The sequence below is a fragment of the Erpetoichthys calabaricus genome, chromosome 12 (assembly GCF_900747795.2).
Source record: "Erpetoichthys calabaricus chromosome 12, fErpCal1.3, whole genome shotgun sequence".
In the NCBI taxonomy this organism is placed as follows: domain Eukaryota; kingdom Metazoa; phylum Chordata; class Cladistia; order Polypteriformes; family Polypteridae; genus Erpetoichthys; species Erpetoichthys calabaricus.
Genome location: NC_041405.2, coordinates 15676114 through 15696347, shown reverse-complemented (window position 1 = coordinate 15696347; position 20234 = coordinate 15676114). Strand labels below are relative to the sequence as shown.

Below are 20234 nucleotides of genomic sequence, written 5' to 3'. Positions count from 1 at the left end.
GTTAGCTAAATATCGAAAAAGTGCAAAAGTTATTATGAACTTTAATACGTATTAAAATAATGACTTCTTTTTATAGAAAAGTCATAAGGTTAACTCACTATAGTTTATTCAAAAATTGTATTATCCCTGTATTTATTTCCTTTCTAATTAAAGTACTCGTTCAGAATCAGCCTGTAGAGTCCATTGTTTGGTATCGGTATCAGTCTCTGACCCTGACCTGAAATCAGTAGTGTTCAAAATGACAAACTGGAGTGACGAATGTGTTTCAGATAAAACAGTAACAAACAAGTTACATTTGTAGATAACATCTCAAGTCAGGAACATTTCTACAGGTGAACTTGGGGTACTATCTAGCAAATGAAATTTAAAGTAAACAATTGTACAGTTTGACATATTGAGACTAAATAATCTTAGGTACAATTATTTCATGGGCATTTGGATTTGCCTCTGTTTTACAGTTTGTGATGAAGTAAAGGATTTACATGAAACTGAAATCACAGCAGAACCTAGAGTTTCACTTCACCAAAAAAAAAAAAAATGCAAAACAAATCATATTTTACCACAAGCTAATGCTGCACCATTACACATATATTTTCATCTCATCTGCAGGCTTTCTTCTTCATGTGCCAGAGCATGACACACTTTATTCCGATGCAGAGAGAAAGGGAAAGGGGGCCGTGGGTCGAGAACACTTACCTTCATCAGTCAGTCTCCGGAAAGATCCTGACTTGGATCAGCTTACAGAGTTTGGGAAACTGAGCACAGACGGTGTTACTGCTGACCCCAAATGGCCAGTGCCAGTGGAACTGGCAGAGTGGAGGCACACGAGACAGATGAGAGTGGGTAGAGCTGAATGGAAGGAGTCATGAGAGATCAGAGAGAGTTGGGAGGTGGCAGGATGTAGAATGCCCCTTATGGAGCAATGTATCTCAGAAACTTTGAAAAACACAAAACCTAATTTTGATGAGTTTTGTGTTTCGCAAATTGCAAAACAAATTCAGTAAAAATTTCATACAAATATATTGGAAACAAAACTCTTCTATTTTCCTTATCACTATCTACAACCAGATAGTATATAAATGACTAAAAAGTTTATTGGGCTGTTTGGTTTTGTGATGTCCTTACTGTGTGGAATACAAATCAGGGAAAAATATTTTACTTCCCAAAATACACTTGTAAGGCCATATGGAGTTTTAATATGGAATTTTGAGCTCCATATTACAGGAACTATTTAGCTGAAGACTCATTTCAAGACTGTAGAGGATGAATAGTTATGGACAGTTTAAGGCATTAAGTCTTTTTAGTCCATGGAAACTGAGATTATGAGAAGAAATACCAGAAATGAATGAAATTATAAAAGGAATTTGAACGGTGGAGTGGTGGCTCTGTGGCTAAGGATTTGTGCTGGTATCTAGAAGGTTGCTGGTTCAAATCCCATTACTGTCAGAAGGGATCCTACTCCATTGGGCCCTTCGACAAGGTGCTTAATCTGAAAATTGCTCCGAGGGTGCAGTACAATGACTGCTAGAATTATGAAGGGAATTACTCCGGTGGATCGAGACGGTTGTTTTATAATGAGTTAATCGAGAACACAGTTGGAAACTTGTTAAGAGGAAATGTCACACAAACATTAGGAAGTTTTTCTTCAAGCAGAGAGCCAAAAATACTTGGAAAAAGTAACCAAGTAGTATGTGGTAGACAGTAGGACCTTAGGGACTTTCAAAATTCAACTTGATGTTATTTTCGAAGAATTAAGTAGACAGGACTGACAGGCTTTGTTGAGCTAAATTTCCTGTTCTCGCCTAGATTGTTCTAATGTTTTAAATTTGAATTTTTGACCTTTGCCAGACCAAGACTCAAGTCCTTGAGTACTCAAGACTCAAGGACGGTCATTATTTGATAGCAAATGGAAGCATCATTTGTCTGATCCTTCATGCCTAATGTGCTACTATTATTGTCTGTTCAAAAATTTGCATTTTGTAAAAAAAAAAATCTAAATTCTCTTTGTTTTCTTTTAGAAGTGACTCTTATAGACAGTTTGCAATGCTACAATGACTATAAAACTGCAACAGTGTGCAGCTGGACTGAAACAAGAAGACAACGTGAATTGCTCCCTATGAACCTCTACCACTGGAATAATGAAAACAAAAAAGAGAAGTAAGAGCTTAACATCTACTTCACCACATCTGTGGTCTCAGAAAAAGGAGTTAATATTAATTATCTTTCTCTTTCGCTGAACAACTCAATACACGTCACTTAAATCTTATCTAGATTTTTCTTTCCCCCAAAGCCAACGATATTAGCTATTATCTGAGGACATGGTTTATGTCTTTCAGACGCTTAGCTATCATTCTTTCAGAATGACTAAAAAAGGCTGATTGGTAATTTTTTTTTTCCACTTAAGTTTTGCATTTCGTTACAAAGACTTAAAACCAATAATTATTATGTTTAGTACAGTGTAGTAAGGGCTATGTGGGTGGAACAGTATTTATTCTTCCAGTCGCAGTCAGCTTGTGCAGAGTTTGTCCTTTCTCTTACAGTCATATGAAAAAGTTTGGGAACCCCTCTTAATTCTTTGGATTTTTGTTTCTCATTGGCTGAGCTTTCAAAGTAGCAACTTCCTTTTAACATATGACATGCCTTATGGAAACAGTCATATTTCAGCAGTGACATTAAGTTTATTGGATTAACAAAAAATATGCAATATGCATCATAACAAAATTAGACAGGTGCATAAATGTGGGCACCTCAACAGAGATATGACATCAATACTTAGTTGAGCCTCCTTTTGCTAATCTAACAGCCTCTAGACGCTGTCCTCCTATAGCCTTTGATGAGTGTCTGGATTCTGGATGGAGGTATTTCTGACCATTCTTCATACAAAATCTCTCCAGTTCAGTTCAATTTGATGGACAGCATGCTTCAAATCATCCCATAGATTTTCTATGATATTCAAGTCAAGGGACTGTGACAGCAATTCCAGAACATTGTACTTCTCCCTCTGCATGAATGCCTTTGTAGATTTCCAACTGTGTTTTGGGTCATTGTCTTGTTGGAATATCCAACCCCTGTGTGACTTCAACTTTGTGACTGATGCTTGAATATTATCCTGAAGAATTTGTTGATATTGGGTTGAATTCATTCGACCCTCGACTTTAACAAGGGCCCCAGTCCTTGAACTAGCCACACAGCCCCACAGCATGATGGAAATTTGACAGTAGGTAGCAGGTGTTTTTCTTGGAATGCGGTGTTCTTCTTCCACCATGCAAAGCGCTTTTTGTTATGACCAAATAACTCAATTTGTGTCTCATCAGTCCAAAGCACTTTGTTCCAGAATGAATCTGGCTTGTCTAAATGAGCATTTGCATACAACAAGCGACTCTGTTTGTGGCGTGAGTGCAGAAAGGGCTTCTTTCTCATCACCCTGCCATACAGATGTTCTTTGTGCAAATTGTGCTGAATTGTAGAACGATGTACAGATACACCATCTGCAGCAAGATGTTCTTGCAGGTCTTTGGAGGTGATCTGTGTGTTGTCTGTAACCATTCTCACAATCCTGTTCATATGCCGCTCCTGTATTTTTCTTGGCCTGCCAGCCCTGCTGGGTTTAACAGCAACTGTGCCTGTGGCCTTCCATTTCCTGATTCCATTCCTTACAGTTGAAACTGACAATTTAAACCTCTGAGATGGCTTGTTGTAGCCTTCCCCTAAACCATGAGACTCAACAATCTTTGCTTTCAGATCTTTTGAGAGTTGCTTTGAGGATCCCATGCTGTCGCTCTTCAGAGGAGAGTCAAAGGGAAGGAAGCACAACTTGCAATTGACCACCTTAAATACCTTTATATCTCATGATTGGACACACCTGTCTATGAAGGCATAACGAGCTCATCCAACCAATTTGGTGTTGCAAGTAATCAGCACTGAGCAGTGACAGGCATTCAAATCAGCAAAATGACAAGGGGACACACATTTGTGCCAGCCAGTTTTTCACATTTGATTTAATTTCATACAACTAAATACTGTGTCACTAAAAGTCTTTGCTCGGAAAACACCGCAGTACTCGGATGTTCCTAGGAAATGAAAGACATACCACTGTTATCTTTTTTGTTGAAAGGAGAGTCAATTATTATGCAGGCTGAGAGGGGTTCCCAAACTTTTTCATATGACTGTATGGTAGTGCCTGTTTCCCCCCAGGAATTCTACATTTCCTCTGGCATTAGTTAGTTTTCAATCATTCCTTATATTTTAAAGGACTTTCGAAAGGAGCTTTATACACATACTCCTGTTACTTTACAAAATATGATTTGAAACACATGTTGGAATTGTAGGCTTTATCTGTGCATAAGTAAAATAAATTAAACAGAACAGTGAGATAAGAGAGGAAATTCAATTTTTTTTAGTATGAATCATTATGAGACACACCAGTAAAATTAAACAAGTTTTATTGTGAAACATGACCCTTGCACAGAATAATACACTTGTCTTAACATTTCCATAGCTTTTCTGTGCCACTCAAATAAAACATTTTGCCTTGCTTATGCAACCAGTCTTCTGTAACTGAGCTGATGTTTTCATCATAGCCATTCAGATTTGTGAATATGTAGTGGGTTCATGGGGTCATTTTTGGAGGACAAGGTAGATGTGGTGTTGGTTTGAATAAACAATTGGATCCTTAGAAGCCCATGCAGTGAAGTGTAAGGTAGGATATTGTTGTGAGGCAAACAGGGAAAGGTCAGCAGATTAATTTGTCACTTTTCTCCTGATTGACTGCCACAAACTGGTATAATATTGACTGGTTACAGGACATAATCAATATAAGTGACCCTGTCAGCATCATAAAAAAATGTGCAAGTGATCTTTCCAGCATTGTCTTGGACTTTGAATTTCTTTGGTCGTGAAACATAGTCGTATTCCCAGACGATTATCAGCAAGAGTGAAAGGGAAGGTCTACAGGACTGCAGTGAAATCAATTTTGTTATATGGGTTGGTTACGATGGCACTGACCAGAAAGCAGGAGACATAGCTGGAGGTGGTTGAGTTAAAGAAGCTAAGATGTGCATTGGATGCGACGAGGATGGACAGGATTAGAAATGAGGACATTAGGGGGTCAGCTCAAGTTGGACTGTTGGATGACAAAGTCAGAGAGGTGAGATTGCGTTGGTTGGGACATGTGCAGAGGAGAGGAGAGATGCTGGGTCATTGAGAGAAGGGTGCTAAGGATAGAGCTGCCAGGCAAGAGGGAAAGGGGAAGGCCTAAGAGGAGGTTTATGGATGTGGTGAGAGAAGACATGCAGGTGATGGAGGTAACTTACTAAGTACTGATAAATAGGAAAGACATCAGTTCATTTTTGGCAGGTGATTTTTTAAGAGCTGCTGTGTAAAAACGGTAAAGGCTAACACTTTTCTTAACTTGCACAAATCACACTTCTTCTGCTGCATGGCTGCCTTGAACCCCTTGTGCAATATTAGTTCTGCTTTGCAGATTTTTTTCTTTTGTGCTTATTCACCTGTGTAGAGTGGAATTGTCTTCATTTTCCACTGACAAAGACATTCCAATTGTAAATATACACATAGCATAATGGTCTAGAACGGGGGTGGGCAAAGTCAGTCCTGGAGGGCCGCACTTTTCACGTTAATTCATTTGACTTCATTGTTTCTTGGTGCTAGGATTGCCCGTGTACTCATTACTTCTGTTGATAACCCTTCGGGATGAAATTCTTCAATACGATTTTGACATAATAAGCCTTCTTTTATTGGGAACTTAAAGTGAAGAAAACGTAAAAATTTATAAGAGCTGAGAGTGCAGGAACTGTGTCTGTCAAAAGCACTCACACGAATGAGAGGTGAGAGGGCCGTGTCCGTGGATGAATATGGTTGAGAGGAGGGTGGGACTTGAAAACATCTTATGGCCAAAGTCTTGTCTCACAGGACTTGAAATTATCTCTTTGAAAATGTCTCGTCTCAGGATTTCCTTTTATAATAGAGAGATTTGATAGCTGTTGCCTTATGTGTACACCTTGGCTTTCCTCCTGCGCCTTTCTTCGGTATCCTTGTGTGCCTTCCTTGCCTGGTGCTTTCTTTCTCAGTCGTGTTCCTGTAAAGCCTGCTTCTCAGACTCTGTTATTTCAAGGCGCCTTTCTCGCTTTTTGACTACCACCAATGGTAGATGAACCCGTTACCTACCATGGATACATCCTCACAGGTGGCGCAGTGGTAGTGCTGCTGCTTTGCAGTAAGGAGACTGTGGAAGATTGTGGGTTCGCTTCCTGGTCCCTCCCTGCGTGGATAGCGCTTTGAGTACTGAGAAAAGCGCTATATAAATGTAATGAATTATTATTAAATGAATTATACATCATTCATATTCTTTAATACTTTTGGTGTTTGGAGGTGACTCTCAGCGTGCCTCCAATGCCTTTCTTTGGTATACTTGTGTTTCACGGTCTCCCCCATACCTGTTGCTTCCTGTTTGCACGTTTGACTGAGCAACCAAAGTAAAACTGACCAAACAGACCAAAGCCAACCTGACCAATCAGATTTCTTGGAAGGCAAGGACACACAAACACATAGACAGTAGTGTTTTATGTAGTACTAAATGTAGTTAATGTCCTTGGTGGAGATGTGATGTTTAACAGCTATCTTAATATAATCATTAACATACACCATAAGCCAAATCTATTTTTTAAGCATTAAAATATTTTTTCAGATGCCACTGTTGAAATGAGTGTCATGGTGGCAGAGAGGTTAGCGCTACTGCCTCTCAGCTCCCAATTGTGGCCCAGTCATTGCCTTTGTAAACGTTACCTGTTTTGCCTGTGTGTGCCTGTGTGTGTGCACGTGTTGAATTTCTTCATGTATTCTGCTGTTTGCCACATCATTCAGATACAGTAATTGGTGAATAAAAAGTGTCAGTTAGTTTGCTCTGTCATGGACGGGTACCCTGCCCAGGTTGAAACAGATGCTTCCACAATAAGCTGCACCCTCCCTCTGACCACATACTTGAGCTATTCGTTTGAAAATTGAATTAATAACTGTTAAAAGCTGGACTCTTACCTTTACTATCTTAGTTGGTAAAATGTGGACTTATTTTTTGTAAACAGTTAAACACTGCCCCCTAGTGTCCAGTCTAGGAATCACTTATGCATTCAATTTCTCAATTTTCCATCGTTTTGATTGAGTTTATCACAAAGACATCCGCACTCACTCATACGAGGTCACAACAGGAACTCCAGTTAAACCTGGTGGTTTAATTGTAGGGTCCCCATGGTGCTGATCTCAACAGCATTCAGCACAAGACAAGGACCATTGCTGGGCTCATTAAAGGTCGTTTTAGAGTTGTGAATCAATTTAACTCTGGATATGTTGGCATGAAGGAGGAAAAATGGAGCACTGGGGGATAGATAGATAGATAGATAGATAGATAGATAGATAGATAGATAGATAGATAGATAGATAGATAGATAGATAGATAGATAGATAGATAGATAGATAGATAGATACTTTATTAATCCCCAAGGGGAAATTCACATAATCCAGCAGCAGCATACTGATAAAAACAATATTAATTAAAGAGTGATAAAAATGCAGTGCAAGTTAAAAAATGCTAGGTGGAGAGTTCGAGTCAGGTATAACAGACAGTAACTTTGTATAATGTTAACGTTTACCCCCCGGGTGGAATTGAAGAGTCACATAGTGTGGGGGAGGAACGATCTCTTCAGTCTGTCAGTGGAGCAGGACGGTGACAGCAGTCTGTCGCTGAAGCTGCTCCTCTGTCTGGAGATGATCCTATTCAGTGGATGCAGTGGATTCTCCATGATTGACAGGAGCCTGCTCAGCGCCCGTCACTCTGCCACGGATGTCAAACTGTCCAGCTTCATGCCTACAATAGAGCCAGCTTTCCTCATCGGTTTGTCCAGGCATGAGGCGTCCCTCTTCTTTATGTTGCCTCCCCAGCACACCACCTCATAGAAGAGGGCGCTTGCCACAACCGTCTAATATAACATCTGCAGCATCTTATTGCAGATGTTTAAGGACGCCAGCCTTCTAAGGAAGTATCGTATACAGAAATACAGAGCATCAGTATTGGCAGTCCAGTCCACTTTATCATCCAGTTGCACTCCCAGGTATTTATACAGTTAGGTCCATAAATATTTGGACAGAGACAACTTTTTTCTAATTTTGTTTCTGTACATTACCACAATGAATTTGAAATGAAACAACTCAGATACAGTTGAAGTGCAGACTTTCAGCTTTAATTCAGTGGGGAGAACAAAATGATTGCATAAAAATGTGAGGCAACTAAAGCGTTTTTTGAACACAATCCCTTCATTTCAGGGGCTCAAAAGTAATTGGACAATTGACTCAAAGGCTATTTTATGGGCAGGTGTGGGCAAGTCCATCATTATGTCCTTATCAATTAAGCAGATAAAAGGCCTGGAGTTGATTTGAGGTGTGGTGCTTGCATGTGGAAGATTTTGCTGTGAACAGACAACATGCGGTCAAAGGAGCTCTCCATGCAGGTGAAAGAAGCCATCCTTAAGCTGAACAGAAAACACCCATCCGAGAAATTGCTACAATATTACGAGTGGCAAAATCTACAGTTTGGTACATCCTGAGAAAGAAAGCAAGCACTGGTGAACTCAGCAACGCAAAAAGACCTGGACATCCACAGAAGACAACAGTGGTGGATGATCGCAGAATCATTTCCATGGTGAAGAGAAACCCCTTCACAACAGCCAACCAAGTGAACAACACTCTCCAGGGGGTAGGCATATCGATATCCAAGTCTACCATAAAGAGAAGACTGCATGAAAGTAAATACAGAGGGTGCACTGCAAGGTGCAAGACACTCATACGCCTCAAGAATAGAAAGGCCTCACATTTTTATGCAATCGTTTTTGTTCACCCCACTGAATTAAAGCTGAAAGTCTGCACTTCAACTGCATCTGAGTTGTTTCATTTAAAATTCATTGTGGTAATGTACAGAACCAAAATTAGAAAAAAGTTGTCTCTGTCCAGATATTTTTGGACCTAACTGTAGGTCTCCACCCTCTGCACACAATCACCTCTGATGATCACGGGGTCCATGAGGGGCCTGGTTCTCCTAAAATCCACCACCATCTCCTTGGTTTTGCTGGTGTTCGGTTGTAGGTGGTTTGAGTCGCACAATTTAACAAAGTCCTTGATGAGGTTCCTATACTCCTCCTCCTGCTCACTCCTGATGCAGCCCACGATAGCTGTGTCGTTAGCGAACTTTTGCACGTGGCAGGACTCCGAGTTGTATTGGAAGTCCAATGTACATAGGCTGAACAAGACCGGAGAAAGTACAGTCCCCTGCGGTGCTCCTGTGCTGCTGACCACAATTTCAGACCTGCAGTTCCCGAGACGCACATATTGAGGTTTGTCTGTAAGACAGTCCACGATCCATGCCACCAGCTATGAATCTACTCCCATCTCTGTCAGCTTGTCCATGAGGAGCAAAGGTTGGATGGTGTTGAAGGCGCTAGAGAAGTCCAGAAACATAATTATTACTGCATGTAAGCATAGTATATGAGGAGAGAAGAGGTTGGAAGTATTGCCGCACCCACCACACGACAAACTATCTGGATTGTACAGTGCAGTAGGTGACACCTCAGCACCACATTGGAACAGTGAATGGAGTGCCAGTCCTGCCACCAACCCCCAGGTTTTCTCTGTAAGTTGAAGGATCCACGTGCAGGGTCTTGATGCAGATTAATGTTACACCCAGGATGGAGCAATTGTAGGTTAAGGACCTCGCTCAAGGGCCCAACAGAGCAGAGTCACTTCTGGTGTTTACAGGATTCAAACTGACAACCGAGCCTCAGCCTCAGAGCCACCACTCTGCCCCACAGCCTCATAGTCTATGACTGTGAGTAAAATATTGATATAATCGGCTATTTCAGTTTTTTACACCCTATACAGCAGAACAGGACAATCCCACTCCTGCTTTATTGAATTTAGGGTCACAGAACACAAGGCAGGAGACATACCCACATTAACACAGAGCCAGTTTAGAAGCACCATTCAAACTGACCTTCGTTTTATTTTGCTTTGTTGTGTTTCTGCCACTTAATCAATTTCAATTCACTTTAATTCAGGCTTCTTGTCCCAAGAGGTACATTTGGTTTGTTTTTCCCAGAAAGACCAGCACAGCACGTACATTTAAATACAGCAGATAAGAACTAAGCCATCAAACTTCACTTTGTATAAATTATTAAAATGTTAACAGTAAACATAATACTTGCAATATAATATTAAATCAAACATGTTGTGTCCTTAAGTATTACTTAAAAATGCTTTGAAACCCTTTCAGTTTTTTTATGACTCATTGGTACAAGAAAACCCCCACACATGATATACTGTTCGACTCGTCTTGATGTCTGGTTATGTAAGATGTCAAGAATTTTGGGGATGCCTCCTGTTTATGACCCTCTAGACCTGAAAACCACGCATTTGTGGGCCATATTTGTGTGCAGAAAATTACAACCTTATGATGAAGAGCAAACCAATAGGTGTATTCAGCAAAAATTGACCAGAAGGATTCGAGGCCCCATCAACTGACCTCATGTGTCCCCCCCCCACTCAATGGAATACGATGGATCAAAGTTACAAGTTACAAAACTTCGAAAAATGTGGGGACTGGTAACACAGGTATAAGGAATGTCATTCTATCTGTCCTATTCAAAGGAGTGACATGTCATAGGAGTGACATAACAAAGGAGTAAAACCTCAGATATAAATTTCAAAGGAGTGACAACCGTCCAACCAACCATCCAAGTGGTAGCTGAGGCGACAATGATTTTTTTGGCGAGCGTATTTTCAGTTGTGTGTGGTTTGTCACTCCATCGTTATGTCACTCCAATAAAATCTCACTCCTTTAATACGGTTTTTATGTCACTCCTTTGTTATGCCACTCCTATGAAGTGTCACTCCTTCGATACAGACCCCATCTTATACTATCCTGAGGTTGCTAATCATCAATATGATAATATTTTTGATATCCAATTCTTTACCTCTAAGCCCTCTAAGAGCCACTCCTAGAAGATTAAAAATTGATAAATTTTAAACATAAGCATGTGGGGTATCGTTTTAGACAATTTTAAGGGCAATGATTACAAACGTGGAGTTATTTTTAATTTTTGATCCTTTACTAGGACTCTGTCCCTCTAGATAGATAGATAGATAGATAGATAGATAGATAGATAGATAGATAGATAGATAGATAGATAGATAGATAGATAGATAGATAGATAGATAGATAGATAGATAGATAGATAGATAGATAGATACTTTATTAATCACAAGAGGAAATTCACATACTCCAGCAGCAGCATACTGATAGAGTATGTGAATTTCCCCTTGGGATTAATAAAGTATCTTATCTCTGGACCTCTTATACAATGACAAATTTATATTAAAATTGAGAATGTTTAAACTTTAAAAATCTGAACTGAAAAAAGTCTCTCTGTATGAATATGAAAACATGTTTGGCATCCAGCGTCCATGCCCAGGCATAATATTTTCTGGCCTTCACAAATATCTGATGAACAAAGGTGACAGGATGCACAAAGAAAGATGGACGTCAGGGTTAGCATACCTGATGAACAACGGTTCCTAAATGCATGTCCTGATTGAAACAGATGGATTTACCATTGTGGCCATTTATTTTGCTGTGGTAGTATTTTAGTTTTTCAAGTAGCTGACACAACTATACCATCCATCCATTATCCAACCCGCTATATCCTGACTACAGGGTCACGGGGGTCTGCTGGAGCCAATCCCAGCCAACACATGGCACAAGGTAGGAACCAATCCCGGGCAGGGTGCCAACCCACTGCAGGACACACACAAACACACCAAGCACACACTAGGGCCAATTTAGAATCGCCAATGCACCTAACCTGCATGTCTTTGGACTGTGGGAGGAAACCGGAGTACCCGGAGGAAACCCACGCAGACACGGGGACAACTATACTTGTTCATTATATTTTATACTAGCCACCCCCTGCGGCTCTGCCTGTGTAATAGTGAAACAGGACAATAAGGAAGGGCCCTGCCCAGCTCCCTAATCCAGACGTCACGCTTCCCACTCCCCTCTGCCCGCAGCCTCTGTCTCGGATTAGCATGAATATATCACTCCTGCAAGTGAACTATGATTCTTAGCACGATGAGAGAAGTCGCAAAATCATCTGGAATGTTCAAGCAAATTCTAGAAAAAAAAAACAATCTAAATCCGTTAAGTAGTCCTCTCGTTTGCTAGCTAACTGGATGTAAGATACCCCCGAGGCTGGCGTGTAAGTGAGGAGTGCCCCGTACCCCTCCCCTCGGCCCGCTGCACCCCTCTTGGATTTGCGCAAATAAATCGGTACCGCAAACGAATTATGATACTTCACACAAAGAGAGAGGTCACAAAATCAACTGGAATGTTCAAGCAAATTATACTAAAAAAGCCCGATGGAAATCCATTAAGTAGTTTTCTTGTGAAAAGCGGTGTGGCAGGTGGCCGGGTGTGGTCATCAGCTGCCTGCCTATTTAAGGGGCCGCCTCCCTACAATCAAGGCTGGAGTCGGGTGAGGAGGTGGACGAGGTCGGAGAGGAGGCGGCGAGGAGAGGCCTGGAGTGTGAGAGAGACAAAGAGTGAAGAGAGAGAAAAGAGAAAGAGAGGTGGCTAAGTGAAGCCTGGACTTTGGGAGACTATTGGGGTTTGTGTGTGGCGGTGCACTTAAGACTTTGTATAGAATATTAGTGTAAATAAACGTGTGGTGATGGCTGTAAATGTGTCTGCCTGTCTGTGTCCGGGCCGCACTATTTCACAGCGGACAGACAGACAGACAGGATTTTATATATATAGAAATGAAGACCCCAAAATAGGGCGCCTTACGCTAATAAAAATGAAACCAATATTAAGACTCAACCTGTGATTGACTAGAATGATAAATGGTCAGCCTACAAGTTACCCTGAATAAAATTCACGTAGAAGGCTAACAGCAATTGGAATGAATGAATATCTGAACCGGTTGCTTCTTCTAAACTTGAACCTGTGACTTGTAATTATGAACTCAGTTGGTGAGGGAATGCACTCTGCTTTCTGTAATGTTTGCTTACGAAACAGGTCTTTTAAGTTTGACTGTTATTTTACTTGTTGATAAAATAAAGAGTAAAAGATCTGAAGAATCTAAAACAAAGGTTTTCCTTTATGATTAATCCCTTTCCAATATTCTTTTGTATTGCCGGAATACTATACGTCATTGTGTTGACGTAGTTACTTGTTTTATTTCAGATATTAACACTCATATCCTTTACTCTTAACAGAAAAGAAAATATTTGCCATCCAACAGAACCTCGTGAGAATATCTCCTCCTCTCTGATTGGTTGGAAGTGCAAAACTCTTTCCTCCTTGTATGCTGTTGCTTTGGAAGACTCTTATGTTTTCAGACCAGCCATTCCGGTTGGAGAACAAAGGGCTTTCCGCCTCTCAGAAAATGGTGAGTTTACCGAGAGAGGTGTGTGTGTGTGTCAGTGTGAAGAGCCTGCTATGTGTGTGCGTCTTTTGTGTGTTTTGTGTTCGTGTTGTGTAGTCAAGCAGTTAACACATATGGGTGTTCTTTGTATTCAGACAGGAGGTTGTGGTGGTCCACTAGACATTCCCAAATGTATGTAACTGGCAGACTATGAAACAGAGAGACCAATACTACTATACATCATGCCTGAGGAGGGTAGGAATGACCTCCTTTGGGCTCGATGTTAACTCTTAACAATGCAATTCTGTCATTCAGATGTGACAGGAGCTGCTTTGTTGTCTGCTCCATTTATTTATCTGAAGAAATTTGGACAATGCACAGCTCAAGTTTCAAAAACTAGGACAACTGCCAAAAGCATGTCACCATTTCCTGTAACGTTTGACCTCTAAAGTTGTAAATAGGCTATAAGGAAGATGTGCAAAGTCCTTAGAGTAAGAGAAAGATGGCTGGAAGTGAATTCCTAGTAAACAACTATAAGGAACCTCACTGCCATCAAGCTACTCTAGAAGAATGTGATATTACTCAAGCAATCAATCTTAACAGCATTTACAGCATGCAGTGACGCAACGCGATGGACTGTATGAGTGCTAACAAAAACAAAGTACAGTAATTACCACATCTCTTTCTATTTCTGGCCTTCTCCTTAGTGCTCCCAATGCCCTGCATATCTTACTTGGCCATATCCTTTCACTTTTTTCTCTCTGTCTTCTCTTTCCTCCTGGCTACTGCATTTCAAATACTCTTCTCAGCACATTGTTTTCTTCTTGTTTCTATTGTGAGCGCTGAAATCAGAAAATGACGAGATAAACACCAATTTAAAATTAAAAGCAATTTCTTTATTATTTATTCTTGGTGAGTTAGAGAGATTGTGAGACTGCCCCCCAGCTCAGCCAACTGATTTGAGTTCTGGGCAGACTGGAAAAAGAAAAAACTGTTCTCCCTTTTATCACCTAGCTTGTTCATTAGCCAAAGAGAGAACAGAAAAAAATATAACAGTTCATTTTGAGGTCATACATAGATTAGGGTTACATCTTAATTTATGACATACAGGAGTATAGAAAAACAAAGCTGTACCAGGCGCCTACATTTTCTAAAGACTGTGACCTTCTCAGTACACGCACACAAACCCATTTTAAGCAGTTTTCTTAAAGTTCATTGCATTAGTTATTAAAGAGATTACATTCTTATAACTTTAATATCTTCACTAGATTATATTTGTTTGATTTTATTAATTCATAAATGACAATTTTGTTTTATATTTTTAAGCAAGAGTGAAGAAAACAATCACATTTATTTATAATATCACAGGGTGTTCTGTTAATATCAAGAGGTTAGCATTTTTACATAGAAGAATTAGATCAGTCTCATATTCTGTGCATAAACATAATTCCTTTCCTACCTAAATGCAGATCAAATCATATAGAAGTATAAAATCATATAGTTCTCTGCAGCATGATTAATACAAAATACAGTCATTGGTATTTTGTGAGTTAAATACTTATAATCATCTGCGGTGGGCTGGCTCCCTGCCCAGGGTCTGTTTCCTGCCTTGCACCCAGTGTTGGCTGGGATTGGCTCCAGCAGACCCCTGAAACTCTGCAGTAAGGATATAGCAGGTTGGATAATGGATGGATAGATGGATACTTATAATCATTACAGTTAATAATGTTTTTTCTGCTTTCTCACTATACTGCTCCAGTTGTGAAAATAGCCACAACACACATTGAGAGCTGCCCTGATACCTCCCATAATGTCTTCCTGACAGAAGCCATCTCTGTCCTCCTCTCTTACTTTTGAGGAAACAACTTAATTGTCATGTAATGGATTCTCTCCCACTGCAAAAAGGTTGAGTGAAGGCACCACAAAGGAGTAGGTAGACAGGTGTACTATCATCAAGACCAGCTATCACAACACACAGATGGTCCAGCACCCTCAATACATCAGGACTAACCCCTATCGACTGCTGACCAGCAGGGAACAGGTTGCAATATGCAGGCCATGAACAGCTCATTACCACCTGAATTATCACCTCTACACAAAACTTCCCATCAGCCAGATGGAGGAGAGCCCCTGTAGGACTGGCAAGCAGACAACAGGACATGACTGTTCCATGAGACAGTGAGGCAGCACACTTGATCATACCTGGTCCAAAAGATTCACAGTGACCTTCACAGTGGACACACGACTAGCTATCTTGGCAATGTTTAGCCCACTGGAGTATTTACTTTGTTATCTTCCACCTTTTCAATGTCACCTTTAGGCTTCCCCCAATATTCTAAATCTCCATTCTATCTAAATTGTTCACTTCACACATCCACCGCAGCATTTTCATTCCTTGAACTCCCATTCATTCAGTTCTCCTTCTAGTTGTTTGCCACATTTTCTGCTCTGTAACACTTATTGCTCCTCTCTCTGTCATCTTGTAGATTTTTTCTTTTATGTTGGAAGCTATACTACGTAGGTGTCATTCAAAAAAGAAAAACAAACAAAAAACATTTGAACAAATTATTAATCCATGCAAACGAATTACATAACTCATTCAAAAAGATTATTTTCTTTTTTTATCCTGACTCTTATTTTGGTATTATGGTGTCCCACACCATATTCATTTGTTCAAACAGATTATTATTATATTTTCCAGCTTGCAGTCCAATTCTTATTATGAACGCTTTTAAGTTGTGTGTTTAATATCGGTGAACCGGAAGAGGAACTAGTTGGAAGACCACTGCGGAAACGTTTTTATTTTTTTATGAATTCCTGAAACAAGTTTCAAACACAGAAATTATGATAACGAATTTATGAAATTTTCTACAGAGTTAGTGTTGGGAACATTAATGGAAGTAATGGTAAGTGTAAAATGTAGTCGTTAATGGCGTACCTCGTTTAAACGAGTTATGTAATTCGTTTGAGCAAGAGTTTTTTTTTTGCTTGACACCTATGTGGCTCCATACTATTCTTTTGATGCAGAGCATTTTCCCACACTTCACTTTTGTTTTCCATCCTTCTCTGATTCTCTGCCTAATTTCTTACTTTAGCCCTCTGTTGTTCTGAACCATTGGCCCAGAGTACCTAAAGGACTCCACTTCTTCTGACTTATCCTCTTCCAGGTTCACTGTAAGATCTCGTTAAGAGCTGGAGAGTCATAAATGCTCCAGGAAAGTGAAGTCCACCTTATGGCCCTGATGTGGCAAAGCGGCTTAACATCACTAACACATTCTTTAGATCAAAGCACTCAACAGCATAACTGCCTTGTGGGTAAAATCTTAAATTAGCCAAAAGCTGGAAGAAAAAATACCCTGGATCCTAATCACCTGCTAACTTGTAAGTTTAGCGTTTTTTAGGCAAAGCCTAGGAGAAGCCATTCTGAACACAAAACTACCTGCTGTCATATAAGTTCTGCCTTTTTTGGCATAGACTGAACCCATCATTGAAAGCTGTGGTCAGCGACAACAAGGATACATGGCTGTAAAACTCCTAATTCCCTGTCACATTAAACTTTTCCATAGCTTCCAGTCGCAGACTTCATTTTCATAATTTTAATGAGTCAGCGCTAAGTGATCTACAGTCATGTTCTCCGACATTCCCAGGTCCAACAAAATCAAGCAGGTTTTGATGCTCAGTCTTCTATAGGTGTCCTAGTAGATACTTAAAGGATGGTGGGTGATTCAAAAGTACTGCCAAATGCAAATCTGCTTACAAACAACCACTTGGCTACGGAAGGTCTTACATGAGTTTTCAATGTAAAATATGTGATCATATGTACACAGGGCAATGGAAACTTGTATGATTAAAAGCCAAACCATACCTTCTTGGAAAGAAATAGGTTGGGTGGATGAGTTCATAATTAAATTCAGCACCTTAACAATTGCATCAGCAAAGGGGTAACATTGTGTCTGTCTGTCATTTGTTTTCAGTAAAGCCCAAACCGCCACGTGACCTGCAAGTCCACATGGATGAGAATGGAGTTGTCACCTTGACTTGGCAGAATGACTACCCATCTGAGCATCCTTTGAGAGGGCAGCTGCAATACCAAGTCCAATATAAGAGAGATTTTGAGGATTGGCAGGTAAGACGATAGTGGGGGAACACTGCAGTATGATATGATTTTGGATAGCATTGCCACTTTTGGTAGCACAGAAATCTTTATGGAAACATCTACTCACTTCAGAAACTTATATCTAGAAACAAATAGTTCTGGTACTAGAGAGGGCAATCTTTACCGAGTGACAGATAAGAGGGCACAGGAGAGGCCACTCAGGTTACTAGAGAGAGATCACAGAAGTGGTCACCTGTGTACTCTACAATCTAACATAACCACAGCCAGTGAGGATTACACACAGTATGTCACTTGAATACACTGTAATCCAAACTAATAAGAAGCCATAGACATTTTCTGTTCAGTGGTCTTTCCCCAGGATTTTCATTTGCGTAACTGTGCACACAACGATTGCTGGGGTCACAACTTATAACGTCATAACTTGCACAATATTGAAGATTTCACCAGGGTAATAATGTTATCCTCTCTTTGGGATGATTCCGTCAATCTTGTTGTTATATTTGCCAAATCATTTCCTGATAACAGATTTCAAATTCTACTTTTAATTTTTGGTTCCTGTTTTGGATTAGTTTCTAGTGTTCCAACTCCTGGTATTTTAATTTTTACTTGTGCTCTGACTAAGTCCATGTTCTCTACCTTTGCAGCTTGTTTATTTCATTTCCTGATTCTCTTGCTCTTTTGCACTTTTATGCATACTTCATTCCAGTGTGTTCCATAATGACTGTAAACTGCTTGATGTGAGCAGAGCACATGTGTAGCTATTTTATTATTCACAGGGTGCACTGCTGTTGGTGAGTGTTGCTTAGCTGTCCATAGTGACAGATATTAGACAAGGTTCATTTGGCTTTTAAAGTGCAGAAATACTCTGAAAATAATTTTTTCTTACCTAAGGTGAACCACTCTGAGCAAGCATCTCAAGAGAAAAGAGAATATATATATATATATATATATACAGTATATATATATATATATATATATATATATATATATATTTATTTATTTATTTTTTTTCACGGCATTCGTAGTCTGAATCACAATCTGATTGTATGGGTGGTTACCTTCCAGGTAACGCTTGTGGTTGGTCAGCAAGTCGGCTAACATCCGCCACGGTGCCCTCTTTCAGTTGTGAGAAGCAGATCATAGAATGGTTGAAATAGTTTGTTGTTAGTTCGTTGATCTGCTTCTCGCAACTGAAAGAGGGCATCGTGGCGGATGTTAGCCGACTTGCTGACCAACCACAAGCGTTACCTGGTAGGTAACCACTCATACAATCAGATTGTGACACAGACTATGAATGCCGTGAATGTAATTACCCCGTTCTACATGCTGTCAAATGAACGAACCACACGCCATGGTGCAACGTTAGGGGCTTCGCCTCTAGCGCTGACGTCCGAGGTTCGATTCCCGAGAGGGAGTGCAGTGAGTGTGTACACCTGATGAGCCCAGAATTAGGGCGAAACACGTGTTGCGTACTCTTTGCATTATTTGACAGTAAACTATTTCAACCAAATATATATATATATATATATATATATATATATATATATATATATATATATAAAATGAGAGAGAGAGAGGGAGAGAGAGAGAGTGGGGGAAATAATTATTTGATCCCCTGCTGAATTTGTAAGTATGCTCGCTTATAAAGAAATTAGCAGTCTCTATTTTTTATGGTAGTTTAATTTTAATGGAGAGACACAGAATATCCACCATAAATCCAGAAAATCCACATTACACAAAAGTTATAAATTGACTTGCAAGTCATTGAGTGAAATAAGTTTTTGATCCCCAACAACCCAGCCAGAATTTTGGCTACCACAGATTGGCTGTGTGCCCATATGGTACTCAGATTAAAATCAATCAATCGATTGATCAATTCCAGATATTTTTGATCTCAACTCGTTATGTGTATAAAGCACACCTGTCCACAGAGTCAATCTCTTCCATTCCAACCTCTCCACCACCATGGGCAACACCAAAGAGCTGTCAAAAGATGTCAGGGACAAGATTGTAGACCTGCACAAGGCTAGAGTGGGCTACAAGACCATCAGCAAGAAGCTTGGTGAGAAGGTGACAACTGTTGGTGCGATTATTCAGAAATGGAAGAAATATAAAATGACCATCACTCGCCCTCGGTCTGGAGCTCCAGGCAACATCTTGCATTATGGGGTGAAGATGATCATGAAAAAGGTGAGGGATCAGCCCAAAACTACAAGGGAGGAGTTTGTTAGGACAACCACAGTTACCAATAACACCAATGGTAACACACTACGCTGTAATGGATTGAAATCTTGCAGCACCCACAAGGACCCCCCCTGCTCAAGAAGGCACATGGACAGGCCAGTGAACCTCTGAATCATCATGGGCCTGTTCATGTGCCTTCTCGAGCAGGGGGACCTTGCGGTCAGGAGTATTTGTACTTGATCAATTGATTAACTGAGTGATTGATTGTAATCTGTGTGTCATATGGGCACACAGCCAATCTGTGGGAGCCAGAATTCTGGCTGTGTTGTACGGGATCAAATACGTATTTCACTTAATGACATTCAAATCAATTTATAACTTTTATGTAATGTATTTTTTATGGATTTTTGGTTGATATTCTGTCTTTGTCCGTTAAAAAGAAACTACCATAAGAA

General features: G+C 40.1%; 1 protein-coding gene across 3 annotated transcripts in view; it reads left to right on the top strand.

Moving 5' to 3' along the window:
- The window catches only part of LOC114662951 (colony stimulating factor 2 receptor subunit beta), a 76390-nt gene that overhangs the window by 30981 nt on the left and 25175 nt on the right, over positions 1–20234 (top strand). For all 3 annotated transcript variants that reach the window (XM_051934454.1, XM_051934453.1, XM_028816698.2), the window contains exons 3-5: positions 2019–2157; positions 13330–13502; positions 17453–17604. In XM_051934454.1, coding sequence (XP_051790414.1) covers positions 2019–2157; positions 13330–13502; positions 17453–17604 — 464 coding nt within the window. The remainder of the gene's footprint in view (positions 1–2018; positions 2158–13329; positions 13503–17452; positions 17605–20234) is intronic.